Source organism: Euphorbia lathyris, chromosome 6 (assembly GCF_963576675.1).
Source record: "Euphorbia lathyris chromosome 6, ddEupLath1.1, whole genome shotgun sequence".
Taxonomy (NCBI): domain Eukaryota; kingdom Viridiplantae; phylum Streptophyta; class Magnoliopsida; order Malpighiales; family Euphorbiaceae; genus Euphorbia; species Euphorbia lathyris.
The window spans coordinates 81,991,363-82,009,968 of record NC_088915.1 but is presented as its reverse complement, the minus strand read 5'-3'; the positions used below and the strand labels follow the sequence as shown (position 1 = coordinate 82,009,968).

General features: G+C 32.2%; 1 protein-coding gene across 1 annotated transcript; it reads right to left on the bottom strand.

Moving 5' to 3' along the window:
* Positions 1-8,835: 8,835 nt before the first annotated feature.
* On the bottom strand, positions 8,836-10,271 carry LOC136233784 (uncharacterized). The gene is made up of 3 exons (XM_066023473.1): positions 10,220-10,271; positions 9,109-9,312; positions 8,836-8,976 (listed from the first exon to the last, which is right to left on the bottom strand). The coding sequence occupies exons 1-3, from the start codon at positions 10,238-10,240 to the stop codon at positions 8,836-8,838; spliced, it is 366 nt and encodes a 121-aa protein (XP_065879545.1). The 5' UTR covers positions 10,241-10,271.
* Between the last annotated feature and the right edge of the window lie 8,335 nt (positions 10,272-18,606).

The following is an 18,606-nucleotide window of genomic DNA, read 5'->3' as shown; positions in this document are numbered from 1 at the left end:
TATAATTATTGTAGAGTCTAATTAATGAATTTTACATTGGTTAAGTTAAAAAAATTCTTTCTCATGTAATGGTTGGGCAATAAGTATTTGAATGTTAAAAAAACACATATATCAAGACAAAAAAATTTAATATTTAGACCAAAAAATTAAACTAAAAAATCTTGGAAAACCAAAACGACTTATATTCGATTTATATTTTTGAAAATCAAGTTATTATTGCCTTTTATCTTAAAATACATTACATATACTAATATTCTAATTTAAAATCTCTAATTTAAACAAAAGATTAACCATTCAAATTAATTTTAATTTGTGAAAATAAAATTATTATTGCCTTTATATTTACACCACTAGAAATTCCATAGTTGACTATAATAAATAGGGTTAAGGAAAATTACATAAATTTATATCCCTTGAATAAATTAAAGAAATAAGTTATTGATAATATAAAAGAATAAATTGATTGAAAATGGAAATGGTAAAATGAGGATTAATGCCATCAAGACTTTTGCTTGAAGGTTTGTTTTCTATATGATAAAAGGTTGGTCCAATCTTGTAGCTATAATTTCATGGCAGTTAAGGAATTTTAGGATAAAAGTCTTAACTAATAATATTGACTTTCACTTTGTCATATTGATTATTATTATTATTATTAATTTTTTTTTTTTTTTTGTTGTTTATCTAACTATCTGGCAGTGACGTTCACATGGATCCTAATGACCACAGTAAATTTGGTCATTCACTGTTAGATTTAGGTTGATTAAAATCCTAAGGTGAAGATTCAAAGCATCCCAAGGCTTAGATTTAATCAGTCTAAATCTAACGGTAAATGACCAAATTCACGTGGTTATCAGGATCCATGTGAAAAATATTGACTATCTGGTATCTTACGCTGATGGATTTAATTAAAGTTGAGTAAGTTTCTTTCGGAAAATAAAACTCACCTACCAAATATTTTAATTATAACTGCATTCTCATCTTCAGAATTCATTTCCTGAATAGTTAAATGATCCAGTAACTAAGACGATTACATTCTAATTAAACTAAAAACCGTTCTTATTAAAAAAAACTCTAGTGAAGACTCACAATTCACAAAGGGAAAATTCTCGTGTTGGCGATTTATTGCATTTCTATCATTGGAATTAGTGGTGGTTCAATATTTTAAAGGTCGCACACCACGTCATCTGCATGGGCGATCTGTTGCAGCTTCTATCATCGGAACTAACTAGAGGGTTTAATATTTTAGAGACGCACACCACGTCGCGTACAAGGAAAGTGAGGGATTTCCTTTTTTAATTTCTTAATAAATAAATAAATTTGTTATATATATATATATATATATTTATAATTTTGACTATTAAGTTTAATTAGATAAAATTATTCTCCTTATTTTTCTATTTTATTTTTCTTTACCGTTTCACGTTTTTTCTAATTATAATAAAATAAGACTCTAAATTCGTCCTCTAAAATCATCATATCTTCTTCATCAATATGTCACCTACCTTTTCAAATTATCTTTTCTTCGCGTTTAATCTATTATTTTTGGTTTGATTTACATTTAACATACAGTATGCATTTTGAATTTAAGTAAATATTCTGATGAGGGCATCCGTCCTCCGAAGGCGGACCCGGAACCTAAAGACGAGACCCGGAGAGAATTAACCGAGGGAGACGAGATCAAGCGCGAGAAGCCGAATACGCGGGGCGCACGTAAGGGGGCGCGGAGCGTGAAGAATCCACTATCGGGGGAACAACCCAGCGGATCATATACGCGGGGCGTGCCCTCCGAGGCGCGGAGCGTGGAACATGATTTCGAGAAGAGTTTCATCCAGGAGGTAAAGAACGTGGGGCGTACTGCCGAGGACGCCACGCGTGTGAATGCCCAATGAGAGCCACCAAACCCAGAGACACAACCACGCGGGGCGTGAGTAAGGTTACGCAGGGCGTACCAGAGGGTTGAGGAATACTTCCTCCCCAAGTTCTTCTTGTTAGGAACAATATCTGCCACCTTCTATTTACTGTTTTGCCACTCAACTATTTACCACTTTACCATTTAACTTAATTACCCTATTATCTATCTTTATGTAATTCCTACCTTATCCCTATGGGGGGCTTTTTAGTCTTTTGTCTTTTATTTGGGAGGAGTATATATTCTCCTTATTTTGTAATGTTTCCTAACTTTGATGAATATTGAATTTGAAGTCTCCATTGGAACAAGGATATCATCTTTTTGGGTTTATTCAACCTTCTAGTTTAGCTAGAGAAGTTTGTATTCTTTGTGAGTTTACGATTAAGACTCTCAGTCGATTTCAATCTACATCATATTCACTTTTTTTTTTTATTAACTTAATTTTGTAATGTCCGTTTTGGATTAAGAATTTTCCTACTATTATTTATCAACATAATTCTAAAAACTTCTTATTGCGCTATTATTATTGAAATGTGAAAAAAAACAGTTATTATTTTCTGCCAAATTTTTACTGTTTAACTCTTGTATATGTGCATGATAATTCTGATTATTTGTAACAAGATAACTATGTTATAGTTGAGCTACTATTATTTATCAAGATAATTAGATACTAAGTAGTTGCAACCACTTGAATAATAATAATAATAATAATAATAATAATAATAATAATAATAATAATATACGGTTTAGTTTTTATATTTTAATAATACAATGTTAAGTTTTTAATTTTTATTCATTTTAATAGCTTAATTCCTCAAATATTTAAGTTATTAAATAGTTTAGTCTTTTTATAAGGGATTAAACTGTTAAATAGAACAAAACTTAAAGACTAAACAATTTAGTTTTAAAATACAATAACAAAACAATGTGTTGCGTAAAAATGTAGAGACTAGTAAATTATTTACCCAAAGGATAAATAGTTTATTAGTCCCTAGTTTGGACATATTACACTAGCTAGTTTATATGTTTCCAAAAACACACTATGAAGTCTCCGAGTTTGGACAAAACTAACTACTTGGTCCGTCCATCTATAAATTTTATATAAATATAAATTTACCCATCAATTTACTTCGTCCCATTGGGTTCGCATTTCATAAAATGCGAACCCATATCATAAAATGAAAACCCCAAAATCATATATAAATTATATTTGGATTTGGTGATTTGTAAAATTAAAGAGGAATCAAGGCCAACCATCAACATCAGGAAAGATTGAAAAGGATGATTCAGATCATTAATTAAAGCTTTTTATTAAGAATTAGGACGAGATAGGAAGTTGTAATGTTCACATGGTTTCACACTTGTAATGTTTAACAATTTACTCCATCATAATTCAAGGTGAAGAGTCGAAGCTGCCGCAGAATCTAAGGATTTGAAAAACGGAGGAAATAGAAAATTGAAGAGTTTAAGGGTATCAAATTAAAAAATTTCTAATTTGATAACATATATTGAAATAAGTCGATGCTTAGTTTTGTAAATTTCCCTAACAATAATAATAGAAAGAAAAGACTATGCCGGCCCAAATGACTAATTACTGGGCTTGTAGATTTTGGGGCCTTTTACATAAAAAAAAAAAGGTCAAATACATAAATATCATAATTAAGTACAAAATTACAACTAAGTCATATCACCAAACTTAATTTTTAATATGTCATTATTCTCTATATATTGTGATTTTAATCCATAATTTAAAGATTCTAGACTCCAATTCATAAATCACAAACATAGAAAATATATTCTAGACTTCTAATTTATAAATCCTAATCCTTAAAATATATTAAAAATACTGATTTTACTAGTTTGACATAATCCAAAATTATGATTTGACATAGTTGTAAATAGTTTTTGAAATATGAATTTCTGTGTAATTTCCCCCAAAAAAAATTGTTGGACTTTTTACAAAAAAAAAAAAAAAAGTTATAAAATTATAACCAAATTACCTACGAAAGTAATTTTCAATATTTCATTAAATTCTAAATCCTGAAAAACATATTTTAGTCTTCAATTTATAAATCCTAAACCCTAAAAAATATATCTATATCCATAATTTTTAAAATATATTAAAATGACATAATTTAAATCATTAATTCACATAATTATAAATAATATTTTTAAACTAAAATTTTCTATAAATTTCCCAAAATTTTAGAAATATAGAAAATTTAAAAACATACAACACACAAAATAAAATAGGCTTGAAAAGACTATTAGCCGCTGATCTATCCAAAATATTGGTAATTATCCTGATTCGTGATTTGGTACTTTTCCCAGACCTATCGAAAGTATTAGTTTTTGCTATTTGATCTATTATTTGGTACCATTTACCCATTGACACATCAAAATTAGTGAAATTACAATCAAAGTGGATGATAATTTAACAATTTATTAACTTTTTAATACTTTTGTTAAATTTTTATTAATCGAGTTTTTATAAGTAGGTTAATTAACAGAAATATTAATTTATCATTCATATTGATTTACATTCACCAATTTTTACAGGCCAAAAGGAAAATGTTATCAAATACATATGATCAATATTTTTAATAGATGAATATAAATGTCAATAAATAATAGATGAGAATGTAAATTTTAACATTTTGGATAGATTAGAGTATGATAATGCTTTAAGCCAATAAAATATCAAAACTGAGTTTTTAGTTTTTTTTAAATGGAAGAGAAAACCTAAAAATGATAGAAGAAAATGATTTGTGTAATTATATATATAGGGTTAATGCACATATTTGCTCCTGTGTTTTCTCGGAAAAACAGATTTGCCCTTAAATCAAATAAACCCATAAAACTATCCCTGAATTTTTCCCAAACCTACAATTATACCCTAATCTAACAGAGCTGTTAAACAGCGTTCACATCAAACTCGCTTGTCTCTAGAAAAACTTCAGAAAAAAATAACCAATCACAAAAAAAAAAAAATATGCACATTCAATTTCGATTAAAAGCAAGTTAGAAGAACAGATTGGTCAAAATTCATTTTCATAAAAGCTCAATCAACCTAATAAAACGGCGTCTAAACCTCATAATTAATCCAAAAGCAATAGCAATAGCAAACGATAAGAAACCAAATGAATTTTGATTGTCGTCATCCAATTTTTTCGGAGACAAGAAGGTTTGATGTCATCGCTGTTTAGCAGTTATGTTAGATTAGGGTATAATTGCAGGTTTATGGAAAATTCAGGGATAGTTTTGTGGGTTTATTTGATTTAAGGGCAAATCTGTTTTTTCGCGCAAACACAGGGGCAAATATGTGTATTAACCTAGGTTGGTAAAAAACGTTAGGCGCTAGTCGGGCGGACAAGGCCCTGGAGGATTAATCGGGGATTAGTCGGTGATTAATCGGATTTGTATTTTTTATATATTTTATTTATTAATTAAAAAATTATTATATAAATTTAATTAAAATATATATTATACTATCTAAAAATGATAACATAAAATTATCTAATATAGAAAAACACGTATATTTGTAACATATATCTTAAAAATTGTGCAAACATCAACATTTCAATAACAATATCATTGAAACAACTTAAAAGTGAATTATACTAAAGCAAAAAAAATAAATTCACAATTAAAAATGCTTTTGTTCATTATCGTTTAGGCGGTCTAGGCGGAGCCCAAACGGCTGAAAATCGCCTAGGAGTCAATAAAACGCCTAGAGGGACTAATTGTAGAAAATCAGGGTGGATTTTCGATTTCGAGCGTCTAGACGGAGCCTAAGCGGTCCAAGCGGCCTTCGTTTCGAACAGTGGTATTAACCCTATATATATATACAAAAAGAGTATAATTTCTATTTTCTACAAGAAAAAAATTCCATTTTAAACTCCAAAGTAGGATTAGTCATTGCAAACATATATATAGGAGCCCATGACCTATTGGGCCTGACAAGCTGCCCCCTCTCTTTAAGCCCATTGGACCAATAAAGGAAGCCTCAAGGGCAAAATGGACAGGCCAAAAGGAAAATGTTACCAATAAATCATTTTGGAATCTAAATTTTTTAAATTACGATATAAAATTATAATATCAAATTTTTTAAATTATTCAAAAAATCGACACAAAATTAACTGATCAAATTTTAAAAAGGACTGCCTAGAGCCGCCTGGACGGACAAAAATCGGTAAACTATCGACCGATTTGAAAAAATCAGGACGGTGTTCTAAATGTCTCTGTCTAGGCACTGTTTGTGCCAAGTTTTAGAACATTGATTTAAGTTATGGATAGCAACGAGTACCAATTTTACGAAATCTTGAAACATCTCAATGCTAATAAAATTGCTTGAACTATATAAAAAGGTGCGGGACATGAATAAAATCTAAAATTACTTGTGATAAGTATGAGTATATTCCCTTCGTAGGCTAACTTTATAAGGTGTAACCTTCGCCACAACATTAGTCCCAAGCTTTTTTTTTATAGAGAGAGAATAAAGGGATCGGTACGGAAGATTGGTTCGCTCTGAAAAGCTCAGCTTTGCTTTTGTTCTTCACCGGCGCTCGCCTCGCGGTACCTTTTATGTGATTGAATTATATATTATGTTTACCATGACTTAAAGTGTTTGAATTTGAATTTATTTATTAATTTTATGTATGATTTGTTAAAATATGATTTCATTTGTTAAATTTATAGTTTATTTATTTTATAATTTAATGTGTATATTTAGAAAGATAAAACACTTTAAAATACTATGTTAATCGAGTTTTATATTTAGAACTTATTTTTCTAGTCATGTTAAAATAAAAGATTAAAAGTTTAATACGTTAAAATTAGAATAATCACGTCACAGGATTTTTTTTTCTTTTAAAATGTAAGAAAAGGTAACATATCAGGATCATCTTTCCCCTACACTAAAGCATTAATTTCCCCATTCCTTTTCATATAAAGAAGATTCCTTCTATTTATCCTTATCCAGTGTCGTTTTGTCTTCATCTCTTAATATAGTAGGTTCGATTTTTCTTTCCCATGTGTAAATTTCCCCCTCTAATTCTCTTGAGAAAAGCCTTTTTCACCAATTCTACATTTTGCTCCCAACAACAATCCATGTTTTTTTTATTCTAATCCCAGTATTAACCAGGACCTGAATCTTCGTTACCGAACTACCTGATCGAAAGAGTGAAGTAGATAATCAGAGTACTCCCCATGCTTGATCTGTCAAACAATTTCATACACTTTAGTATATGATATAATTAATGTATCTTTAGTGGTTTGTAAAACTTACAAGGTAGCGAAAAATAAAAGAACCCTTTTCGGATCAATGGCATAAGAAGAAGGCGGGCGCTTGAAACTGTTCCCCCGGAGGGTGAGTCTCCTTTCTGCCAAGGCACTAATGTTGCTTGTAGCTGTGTTAATAGTGATTTGATGATGAATTTGTGGGTTGATGGAGTGATCGGTCGGGACCGTGTCCACCAACGATGCCTTTTCAGTCATGTTAGACCCTAAGAAAGCATATGAAAATTGAATCATTGTAATAACTAGCATATATCTCACCAAATAATGCAAATTTCACATGATTTCACCTAAAATGCAACCAATAAAATGGATGATTATTATTCTATTTATTATGTACTAATAGCATGTTAATTTTATTAATGCCTACCAATATCACAGATTTCATTTTTGACCCAAATTTTTTGTAACACTTGATATTAAAAAAAAATTAAATAAAAAATTAAATAATTTTGGTTTTTTATCATTCAACATGCATTGAAATTAACATCTTAAAGAAGGTCTGAGGATGTAATTGCGGTACTTTTAAACCCTCGTCTCTATGGGAAGCCACCTAAAACCATCAATCTCATGATGGATTTCGCGGATCAAACCAATTCACAAATCTTGGTATCCATCGGGCCGTTCCCATTAGGTTTAGTTCAGATCTGTCAAAACATGTGTATTTTTAGAACGAGTTTGGAATTTATAAAGTAAGATGGACCACTCAGCTCGGTTCGTCCTATTAATATTCATCATTATTTTTTATAGATATAAGTATAAACTTTAATTTTATTATTAGTCCCTATATTATTTAATACACTGTTTAGTCTTATTTTAATTTTTATTTTAAATTTTTTATTATAGTTTTTAACATTTGTTTTATTCATCAGTTTAGTCCTTAAATGTTTGAATTGTTACACATTTTAGCCCCTCTATAACTTATAAGGGACTAAACTAATAGAATAAAAGTTAAAACTAACCATTATATTATTAACAACGATGATTAAACTATTAGACCGTGTGTGAATTCTCAACTTTTGTTGCTATCAGACTTTCCAAACATCAATTATACCTAAAAAAAATTAGAATGTTACTAACAAAAATTGCTTCAATTTATCATAAACTCGTTTAGAAAGTTCGAACCAACAATTCAATAATAGTTAAATCAGTTTTTTCATTATAATTGAATTTCCAAATATAAAATGATAATTGACTTTTCCAATGTACGACAATTTGTGTCAGAAGACAGTTTGTGTGAGATTAATGTCTTTGTGTTGTGTTTTTGGGTCACATTTAAAAGTAGGCTAATATAATGTTTAGAGATCATATAATGTGTTTATCACAAAATAGAAGGTTCAACTCGTGTTTGCAAGTAATAATTCTAATTTTATTACCTTTATCAATAAAGATGACATGTAAGAACACGAGAGAATATGAAAATAATTTTAAATATTCCTATTATTTCGTGTCATTTTTTTGTTAGCATTTAATTTAATCTAATCGAAAAATTCACGTGTCAATTTTGTGTCAACAAAAAATAAACACAATTACCTATTAAGCTAACTCAAACACTAATATTATGTGTCATGTGCATTTTTATCACCTCTTTAAGTGGATCATCTCATTAGGATTCGAACTCGAGATCTATCTTAAACGAGGCAAAAGGTATTACCTCTTGGCGAGGACAAAACACCCATAGTGGTGTCGCTTCCACCGCTACCGCTACCGCTGCTGCTGCCATTGCCTCCTCCGCCGCGAAAAAAGCCTTTTCTTGAAAGGTTCCTCTGCAACTTTATTCATAAAATACCATCATTAATTAATCAAATAAAAACACAGAACAGAAGACATTCGGTAATTAAAGTCTTGTCTGTCTGTCTGAAAACTTTTTGACATGTTTTGTTTTTTAGAGAAAAGAAACTTACAGTAATTCTTGAATTTCCATTGATGATTTGTTTATTGCTGCTGCTGCTAGTGCCATGGGAGGAGAAGCTTTCCATGTCGATTACGAAGTTATCAGATTTCTTTGTTATGTATTGAATTCCATTTAAGTGGTCCAAAACTGATATTTTCTGACTTCCTATATTTTCTTCTATTCCGTCGCTATTTTGAACACAAGAACCCAAATCCTAATAAACAACAACAAAAAAAAATTAGTCTTAATTTACGTAAAACAATGTAATTTCAAGTCTAACATCTTAATAAACTCTTTTTCAGTAGCATTTTTGAGTTTGCACCGTTCTATTTCTTTCCTATTTCGGTGATGAGAAATTTTACCGTACTCTAAAAATATCCTAAATATATTTTTCGTTTCCCTAACATAGGACGATGATGCAATTTCGAACAAACGTTGTTAACTGAAATTCTATGAACGAAGCTTGAAATTGCACTGTTTTATAATTAGAGCTAAATTTTATATTGTATGTCTTTTTTTTTTAGGAAAAACAGAAAATTATAGATAGAATAAAAGGGTAAATTATATTCATGATTTCTAAACTTTTCATTTGCTTTCGTTATGGTCCCTTGAACTTTAAAATTGGATATTGTATCTCTTGAATTTTGTATTTTACTAATATAATAGCCACGTATATTGTTACCAAGTAAAAATGATTAACGACAATATTAAAATGAAGAAATAAATGAATTAAAGTTGTTTAAAATCAAATATTTTATGAAATCATCATTTTCGATTTTTCAAATCACAATTTTTTTTTTGCAACTTCTCGCCCTACACAACTACTTTATCTCTCTTGATAAACCAAGAACTAAATTACCGCAAAATGAAACTGTTTAAGAATTAAAGTTTTTTAGAATATTATTTCGATCCGCTTTACAATGAAAAGTTATCTGTTACTAGAGTATTCATTTTGATCAAACTTAAAAGGAGTCGTTACGTTAGTAACGTGCAAATTTTAGAGACCGTAATCTCCAATTTTAAAATCTAGGGACCATAATAAAAGTAAAGCGAAAGTCAAGAAGCCATAAGTGTAATTTACCCATAAATAAAACCCAGAAATTGAAAAGACCAAAGCTTACCAACATAGAGTTATCCGCCATTTCCAGAGCCTAATTTGAAGAAAAGAAGAAAACCCACTCAGAAAGACTGCAACTTTTCCCTCTTTTGATCAAAGGGAAATTAAAATTACAAACCTTTGAAGAAGACAGAGTCTAAAAAAAGGAAAAAAATGTCTTTTTTTCGGTAAAATGTTGTGTGATTTAGAATTGAAAAAAATTGGGGATTTATGAAGTGAGTTTGTTTAGAAGTTTGGGGAGGAAACAGAAGAATTGAATTGGAGATGAAAGTTTGGGGATTCCTATGGTTATTTATATGACCCTTTCTAAAATATGTTTGTTTTGTAAATGTGAACTTGATAAAGGTAGAAATATCTTGCACTATCCAATTGGTTATTATTATAACATTATTTTTGTTTTGGAGGTTAGTGAGATAAAAGATAAAAGTAACTATAAACAAATATTGTTTTGAGGGTTAAATGATAGGGTAGGTGTGAGTTTTTATAGTGATTTTAATATAATTTTATCTTCATTCACCTCAAATTTTTTTTTTTTTATAATACTTATTATTACTGTACTTTAATAACATTTGGAACTGTAAATGAAGCTGTTGATGAAACGATCAACATTCGACTCAATTTTTACAAACGAGCTGAGTTTGAGCACGATGTTAAGATTTGATTTGATTTGTAATTGAGTCGAGATTGAACATATCGAAACTCGAATTGAAAGCTCGCGAACAAGTTCGATTATAATATTCATAAATAAGCACGATGAATAAGCTCATGAATTGAGCTTGATTAAAAATACATTAAATAACAATTAATTTTATTAATCTAAAAATTTATATAAACATTCATTAAATAACATATATAAATGTTAGCTGATAATATAAAGGTAAACTTATCATTTTAAACTGTTAATTAATATAATTATAGATGGAGGGACTAAATAGTTAATTTTATTAAAAGTCAGAATTTTATAATGTATTTTTGAAAATAGATAGACTAACTAATGTAATATATATAAACCTAGTAATTAATAAATTATTTACTCTAAATAATACCGGATATATAACATAATACAGTTAATTACTTATAACGCAATAACTTGAATTATCACTTTTAATCTTTATTGTTATTTTGATATTTTTTATACTAACTCATTTTGTTAAAAAAAAATATTTCTTACCTATACATTTAATTAGTTTGAGGTTGGTTAAATACTTTTAAAATAATTCCTCTTCAAATTAAAAAATTGTTAATAGTAAATAGTAACTTGCATTACTAACTAGCTAGCCTTGTGATAAAAACAAATATTTAGTTTAATATTGTTTTAGAACAAATATTAATAACTATTTTTTATTTTATATTTTTGTTCACTCCACAAATATAATATCTCTTTATGGAAAAAAAAAGAGAAGATATATTTTCATCTTTTGAGTGTATATTAAATTATAATCCAATTTCCTTTTTTTTTTTTTTTTTTTGATTCAAATATCCAATTTCCTTTTACTTTGCATCTATTTTATATACTTTCTTGATTAGCCATTATGGAAATGCTTAATAGTTAATAGTTGCTTTTCAGAAAAGCTGTTTGTTATTTTTATTCTAAATACCCAACAAATTTGGCATTGGAGGAATGTTGAGGTATTTGGAGAAGGAGCGGTTGTCATTCCTAATTTACTGGCTTTCTTCTTCAAAAAAGTTAATTTAATAATTGAGAGTTTCAAGGTTGATAATTTAACAGGTTCTATCCAAAAGATGACTGTTCATCTGATAGGCTGGGATAGACCAGGTGAAGGGATGGTAAAGTTGAACACCGATGGGTCGCCTAAAGAGGACGGAAGAATTGCTGCTGGCGGTGTATTGAGAGATGCAGGAGGTGCTTGGTTGTCAGGTTTTGCTCAGAATCTGGGTTTGGGCTCCTCTTTTATTGCTGAGCTCTGGGGTATCTTTTCTGGGCTTAGGGTGGCAGAGGATCTGGGGATTAGGAGGCTGCTAGTGGAGTCAGACAATCTCGAAGCAGTCAAGATGATTTCTGATAAAAGGGCTCTGTGTTTAGGGAGCCAAAATTTAGTTAAAGCAATTAAAAGGATTTGCTCCTCTTTCGATTCTATCAACTTTTCCATGTTTTCAGAGAGCAGAATCGGGTGGCAAATCGGCTTGCTGCTGAGGGCCATGAGAGGGCTTTAGGCATCTCTATTTTCTCTTCTCCTCCCGATTTTCTGTTATCTTTGCTTTCTGAAGATATTGTGGGGGTTAGCTTTCCTAGGCAAATCCCGAGTATTTGTTGTGGTGTTTATTTTTGTCTTTATTTTCTTTTCCCTAAAAAAAATTAAACAAGTAATCTATTTTGTGAGATTAAAAAAATGTTCTTTAAAAAAATCGATTTTGGAACTATTTGGGAAAAGTTTTTATATTTGTTAGGATCTATGAAACACCGATACTTCCTGGAGGTCATCGTACGCGTATCCGATACTCCGGGTACGGGGATTCAGCGGGGATTCGGCGAGATTCGTACGGGACACGCCTGGAAAGTATCCCCTTTTTTCTTTTCTTTTTTAAATGAGGGGATACGCGGGGACACGTCGGGGACACTTCAGGGACACGTCGGGATACTTTAGCGGTTTTTTAAAAAACTTTGAAAGTATAAGGTTTTTTTTTAAAATTCAGAAAATATAAGGATTAAAATGAAATAATCCCAGGATTACTAGTATATACATGCACGAAATCGATTGAACCCTAAGCTAAAATTGAAAATCTCTCCTGTGCGATGCGATTGAACCCTAACAAAATTGAAATTCCTAAATCTTTTCCCTCATCTGGTTGAGTTCTTCTGTTCAGTGGTTATGTGTGTTGGTCCCTTGTAAGGTTGCAAGTATAGTTCCAAGGGGGGGTTAGGAACTATTTAAACTTTTTTACAATTAGGGCAGACTTCTTTTTCTGAGGAAAAAGGTTTTAACAGCGGCGCTGAGTAAACAGTAAGATACTGGCTTAGTCAACTGGTGACTAGGTCAGTTTCTTAGCTTGAGTCAGGAGATAACACTTAGAGTCTATTCCTGAGCTCAGACGTTTAACGCGCACAACTCAAACTTGACCTCTTTACTTGGTCAGTTTTTGGTTATTTTAAGCAAGCTATATAAATAAGGAGTTAAAGGTAACAAATACTTTACTCAGCAGATTTATCCAGGTTCGGCTTCTTCTAAGCCTACGTCCTGTCCCCGGAACACGTTCCGAGATTTCGAATCCTCTACTGAGCTCTTTAAAGGTAGAGCCTCAAACCTTTTACAATCTTAGCAACTTAGTATAACAAGAGTACCTTCCTCTATACCTCTACTCAGTCCTAATCTCTCGCTGAGTACCATAACCGAGTACTCAGCCTCTCCTTTCTAATCTCTAGAAATGATAAGTGTTTTGTCCTATACAAAGATTTGCTAAGACACTTTAGACGATTGAAATAATCACTCTAGACTTTTACACAGATATAAGAATTGTAGTGTAAGATTTGCTTTGCTTCTTTGCTTGCAGAACTTGTGTAGAAATTTGGTCAGCGTAATGGCTTGATCAAATTCTGTGTTGAATGAAGCTTCTGATGGCTCTATTTATAGAGACGTCTGGGCATCGGTCATTTCGAATTTCGAAATAACCATTGGAGGGAAACGGCTACCTGTCGTTGTCATCCTGACTTGCTCAGAGCTCTCGGCCAATCAGAATTGTGTATCTTCTGTCCTCGGTCAGCTCAGCAGACTGTCTCTCTTTTTATGGTAAAGTCAACTGGACAGCATACTGTGTCGTCTGAACTTTTACCCAAAGTAGAAATACTTTGTCTGGAAGTTTTCATTTGCCAGCTGCTGTCTTGTACGCTTTGTCGAGACTACTCAGCAGCTTCATCTTGAAGTTGTTCCAGAAGGTCTTCTAGATCCTTCTCTTGCTGAGTTGCGTTTTGTCCAAAGCGACATCGTTTTAACAAACGCGGGCCAAGTTGTACTGAGTTGTTTGACTTGGGCTTTAACACTTGTATTGGGCTTGGGCCTTTTAATTCTTGTGTCTTATAAACAGTTTTAACTCAACATTGAACAAACACATTAGTAGAATAAATCAAAGCATTTAAACTTAGTGTGTTTTAGAATATGTATTTCAATTATACTTAAACAATTTTGTCAAATCAAAATTATGTGGAAAGGTGTTTCAACAATGTACAATCAGTTGTCTTCCTTGATTGCTTTGCTGAAGTCGATCCCTCTCATCTGGTCGATCTGCTTTGATCAAGTTTTTCCTCTCATCTGGTCGATCTGCTATGAATTAATGACTTATTAGTTAATATTATAGATGTTATTTGTAGTTTTATAATGACTTGAGAGTATTATTTGTGTTTTTATAATGACTTTATGAATATGATTTTTTATTTATATATTTATGTATCTTTTGAATTTTCATTATAAATGATATATATTATTAATTATATATAAAATTTGCCGTATCCCCGCCGTACCCGTATCTCATATTTTTTAGAAATACCATTTTCCGTACCCGTACACGTACCCGCACCCGTATGTGTACCCGTATCGATGCTTCATAGGTTAGGATTAATTGGGCACGGATCTAATTAATCCGACCCGCCCGAAATGGAACGGGCCAAGTCCATCTTAAGAGATGGAGGATTAGGGTTTTAGCTTCCTATAAATAGGCTTAACCCTAATCACAATATAATGTTGAAAGGATAAAAAAGAAAAGATCGTGGTACTTAGATCCGCTTCCGCTACTCTGAGAGGTCTATAGGTTCTGCTATTCAATAAGGTACGTCCGAACCCGTATATCTCAAATGGATTAATTGCCGTTAATCCCTTCATTTGTATCAGAGCCACAGATCTTGTACTTTGTGTTTTTTCTGTATCCATAGATATGAAGAAATTTTGTGAGATCATTCTAAGAATGATTGTATTGATGTGTTTATATATATTCTTGATTTTGTTCTTGGTTTTTTGGTATAAACACGGTTTTTTATTTATTTATTTTGATCTTCTTATCAATCTAAAATAAGTTTTTAATCCGATTAAGAAAATCTTATCAAAAAAATATGTTTTTTTGATCTTCTATAAACGATTGAAACTCAAAAAGAATCCATTTTTTTATGTTTTGTTTTTTTCAAAATTGTTCAAGGTCAGAATCAGCCTTGAGATGCGTGTTTCTCAAAAAAAAATATTTACAGATTGAAAAAATATCTTTTTAAATTCATTTTTGTCTGCTGTTTCTCTGCAATTTTTTTGGCAGATTAACTCGAAATAATTTTTTAGATTTTTTGGTATTTTTTGGTAATTTTTGGACTATTGGAATATTAAATTTTACCGTATTAGATATTCTAAAAGGATAAAACTTAGTGGAAATTATTTTTTTCTTTTTACCAACAATTAAGAAAAATTTATCAAAGTTTTAGAAAATTATTATTGTGTTTTTGAAGGTCCCCACTACGATCAAAACGCGTTTTGATAGACGAAATAAGTTTATGTATACGTACACTAACTTATTTTTCATTTTTTGTTGATAAGTCAGCAATGGTGGGAATTGTGTTCGTACCAATTGTTCCTAGAACACCGACCCAGAAAGCTACCTTGAAAAGATTCCGCAAGAGGCTGGATAATTGCAAGATGACTACTTTAGCAAGATGGGATGATGCAGATGTAATTGTGCGTCACCTGGTCAAGGTACAGAACCTGATGCAATGTGTTGTCTGCTACAGTGGCCTTTGCATCAACAGTAGTAATCTTCCTCGCTTTAGGGCTATGAGGAAAACTTTCTCTACTGTCCCTAGGCTAAGTCGATTGTATTTCCATAGTTGCTCAAGATCCCACATGAACTACAATCGATCTATCCGTATCTTTCTAGATGACTTGGATGCCCGAGGAACCTCCTTCCCATTAGGGCAAGAAGGAAAGTTGTTGAGATCAAAGAAGCAACTTTTGGCTCTGTGGTACCAAAGGGGATCTGGTCACCTTTATGGTCACTTTCCTGGTGTAGACACCGAGTCGGAGGACCTGTGACGAAAACCCACGATGAACGGCTAAATCGGTTGATTCCAAGGATTAGAAAATTTAAAAATAATAACATAATAAAATGGGGAATCTCGGAGAACCGACGCTTGAAAGCCCCGCTAACAAGTTCGGCATCTCCTGAGTAAGGACGGGCACGTTCGCTACTACGACAGTAAGCAAATGGGCCCCGGAGGCCGAGCATCGGCCGGTGGGTAACGAACGGCGCTTCCAGCGTCGACGGTCGCTCTATAAAGGACGGTGTGCGGCACGTCGAGTGCTCGTCCGACACGTCGAACGTCACCCATCGAGGGGCGGGCGTCCCCCCTCGAGCGTGGTCCGACGCCCGGACGGCGTCACCCGACGAAAGTCCGACAAGTGCTGGACCGCTTCGGACGAGGCTCGACATCGTCGGGCGAGCCCCGACGCTCGTTGGGTGGATGCCCGACTTTCGTTGGGCGATCGCCCAAAAACGTTGGGCGATCGGCGGCCGCCCAACCTCTTTGGGCGACGCCCGATTTTACTCGGGCGTCGCCCAAAGTTCTTCGGGGATCCATGCCTATATAAGGCAAGGATCCCCATGCATTTGGAGGGGGAGCTTTTTAGGAAAGATTTTCTCACTCTAAACATTTTTAGAGAGAGAAAATTGATTTTTTGGGAAAAAACATTTTTTTTCCTAAAAATTCCAAATCTCCTAAAAGTTAAAATTTTACCAAAAACACCGGAAAAGCACGATTCGTGGAATCAACCGACGTCAACCGTCAATACCGAACTTAAGGTATTATCCGAGGACTAGACTCGTTTTATTTCCTTTAATTTATTTCTTTAATTTTTTTATTTTTATGTCATAGTTTTTATTTATTTAGTTATTTATTTATTTTAGGGTAAATTCCAAAAAAAACCCCTGTGGTTTGATGTTATTCCAAAAAAACCCTTGTGGTTTGTTATTACAAAAAAAAAGGACTGTGGTTTGCGCCGTTAACCAAAAAACGGAAAATGGCTTAACGGTGTTAAAATGCTGACGTGGCACATGGGTAGAGTTGGAAATTCGAATTTTTTTTTATTTTTTTTTTATTTTTTTTATTTTTTTTCTCTCTCATCTTCTTCTCCTTCCTCCTTCTCCTCCTCATTCTTCCTTCTTCTTCATCCTTCTCCTTCTCCTCCTCCTTCTTCTTCCTTCTTCTTCTTCCCCCTCCTTCTTCCTTCTTCTTCCTCTCCTCCTCTTCTTCCTCCTCCTTCTTCTTTTTTTTTTCTTCCATTCTTTTTTTTTAATTTTCGATTTCCGAAGAAATCTGGAAATTTCCGAAATCTGGAATCTAGATTTTCAGAAATTTCCAGATTTCTCCTGAAATCTGGAATTCTTCCAGATTTCCGTAAATCTGGAAAAATTCCAGATTTCTGGAAAATTTCCGACTGCCCCTGCGTTTAATCCTTCCTCCGCAGGAATCATTGCTGCTATATTCCATACCTCCTTCAATGATCTGGCCTTTAACGTTGCTGCTTCGCGTAATGCTTCAAATTAAACCTTTAATTAAATCCCAAACTCATACCACCAAATTAATTTCAATCCATAAGATTCCAAATGTTACTCTGTAATTGAATAGTGCAAATCAAATTAAATCTTTAGATAGCAGCAGCCATATACAAACAAATCAAAAAGAAAAAGAGAACCTTAAATGAAAGAGATAAGCAGAAGAGAAGTGTGCGGTGATAACAGTCATCTTTGCGTCTTCTTGAAGGAAGATGAGATCGTAAGGAACCTACAATATATTTTCTTTTTTTTCTTTCCTTGAAGTTTCCGTCATCGAGTCAACTGAAAATGGATTTTGGACAGAAGCATGAACAGTAGCATCTGTGTAAAAGGGTGTGAAATTTCCAGATTTCTGGAAATTTTCCAGAAATCTGGAAATTTCCAGATTTCCGCAAATCTCCAGATTTCTTCGAGTATCGAAAATTAAAAAAAAAAAGAATAGAAGAAAAAAAAGGAAGAAGAAGGAGGAGAGAAGGAAGAAGGAGGAGGAGAGAAGGAAGAAGAAGAAGGAATAAGAAGAAGGGAGAAGGAAGAAGATGAAGGAGGAGAGGAAGAAGAAGAAAAAGAAAAAGAAAAAAGAAAAATTAAAAAAAATAAAAAAAATCGAATTTCCAACCTTACCCCTGTGCCACGTCAGCATTTTAACACCGTTAAGCCATTTTCCGTTTTTTGGTTAACGGCGCAAACCACAGTCCTTTTTTTTGTAATAACAAACCACAAGGGTTTTTTTGGAACAACATCAAACCACAGGGTTTTTTTTTGGAATTTACCCTTTATTTTATCACGTTTTATTTAATTTTGCGTATTCATTTAATTTTCGTCTCGTGTTAAATAAAATTTAGTTTTGTTTTA

Excerpts from the sequence above, each read along its gene's own strand:
- LOC136233784 (XM_066023473.1), bottom strand. The coding sequence starts at position 10,240 with ATGGCGGATAACTCTATGTTG. Across the intron at positions 9,313-10,219 it reads TGGCGGATAACTCTATGTTG|GATTTGGGTTCTTGTGTTCA; the intron begins GTAAGCTTTGGT and ends GTTGTTTATTAG. Across the intron at positions 8,977-9,108 it reads ATGGAAATTCAAGAATTACT|TTGCAGAGGAACCTTTCAAG; the intron begins GTAAGTTTCTTT and ends TTATGAATAAAG.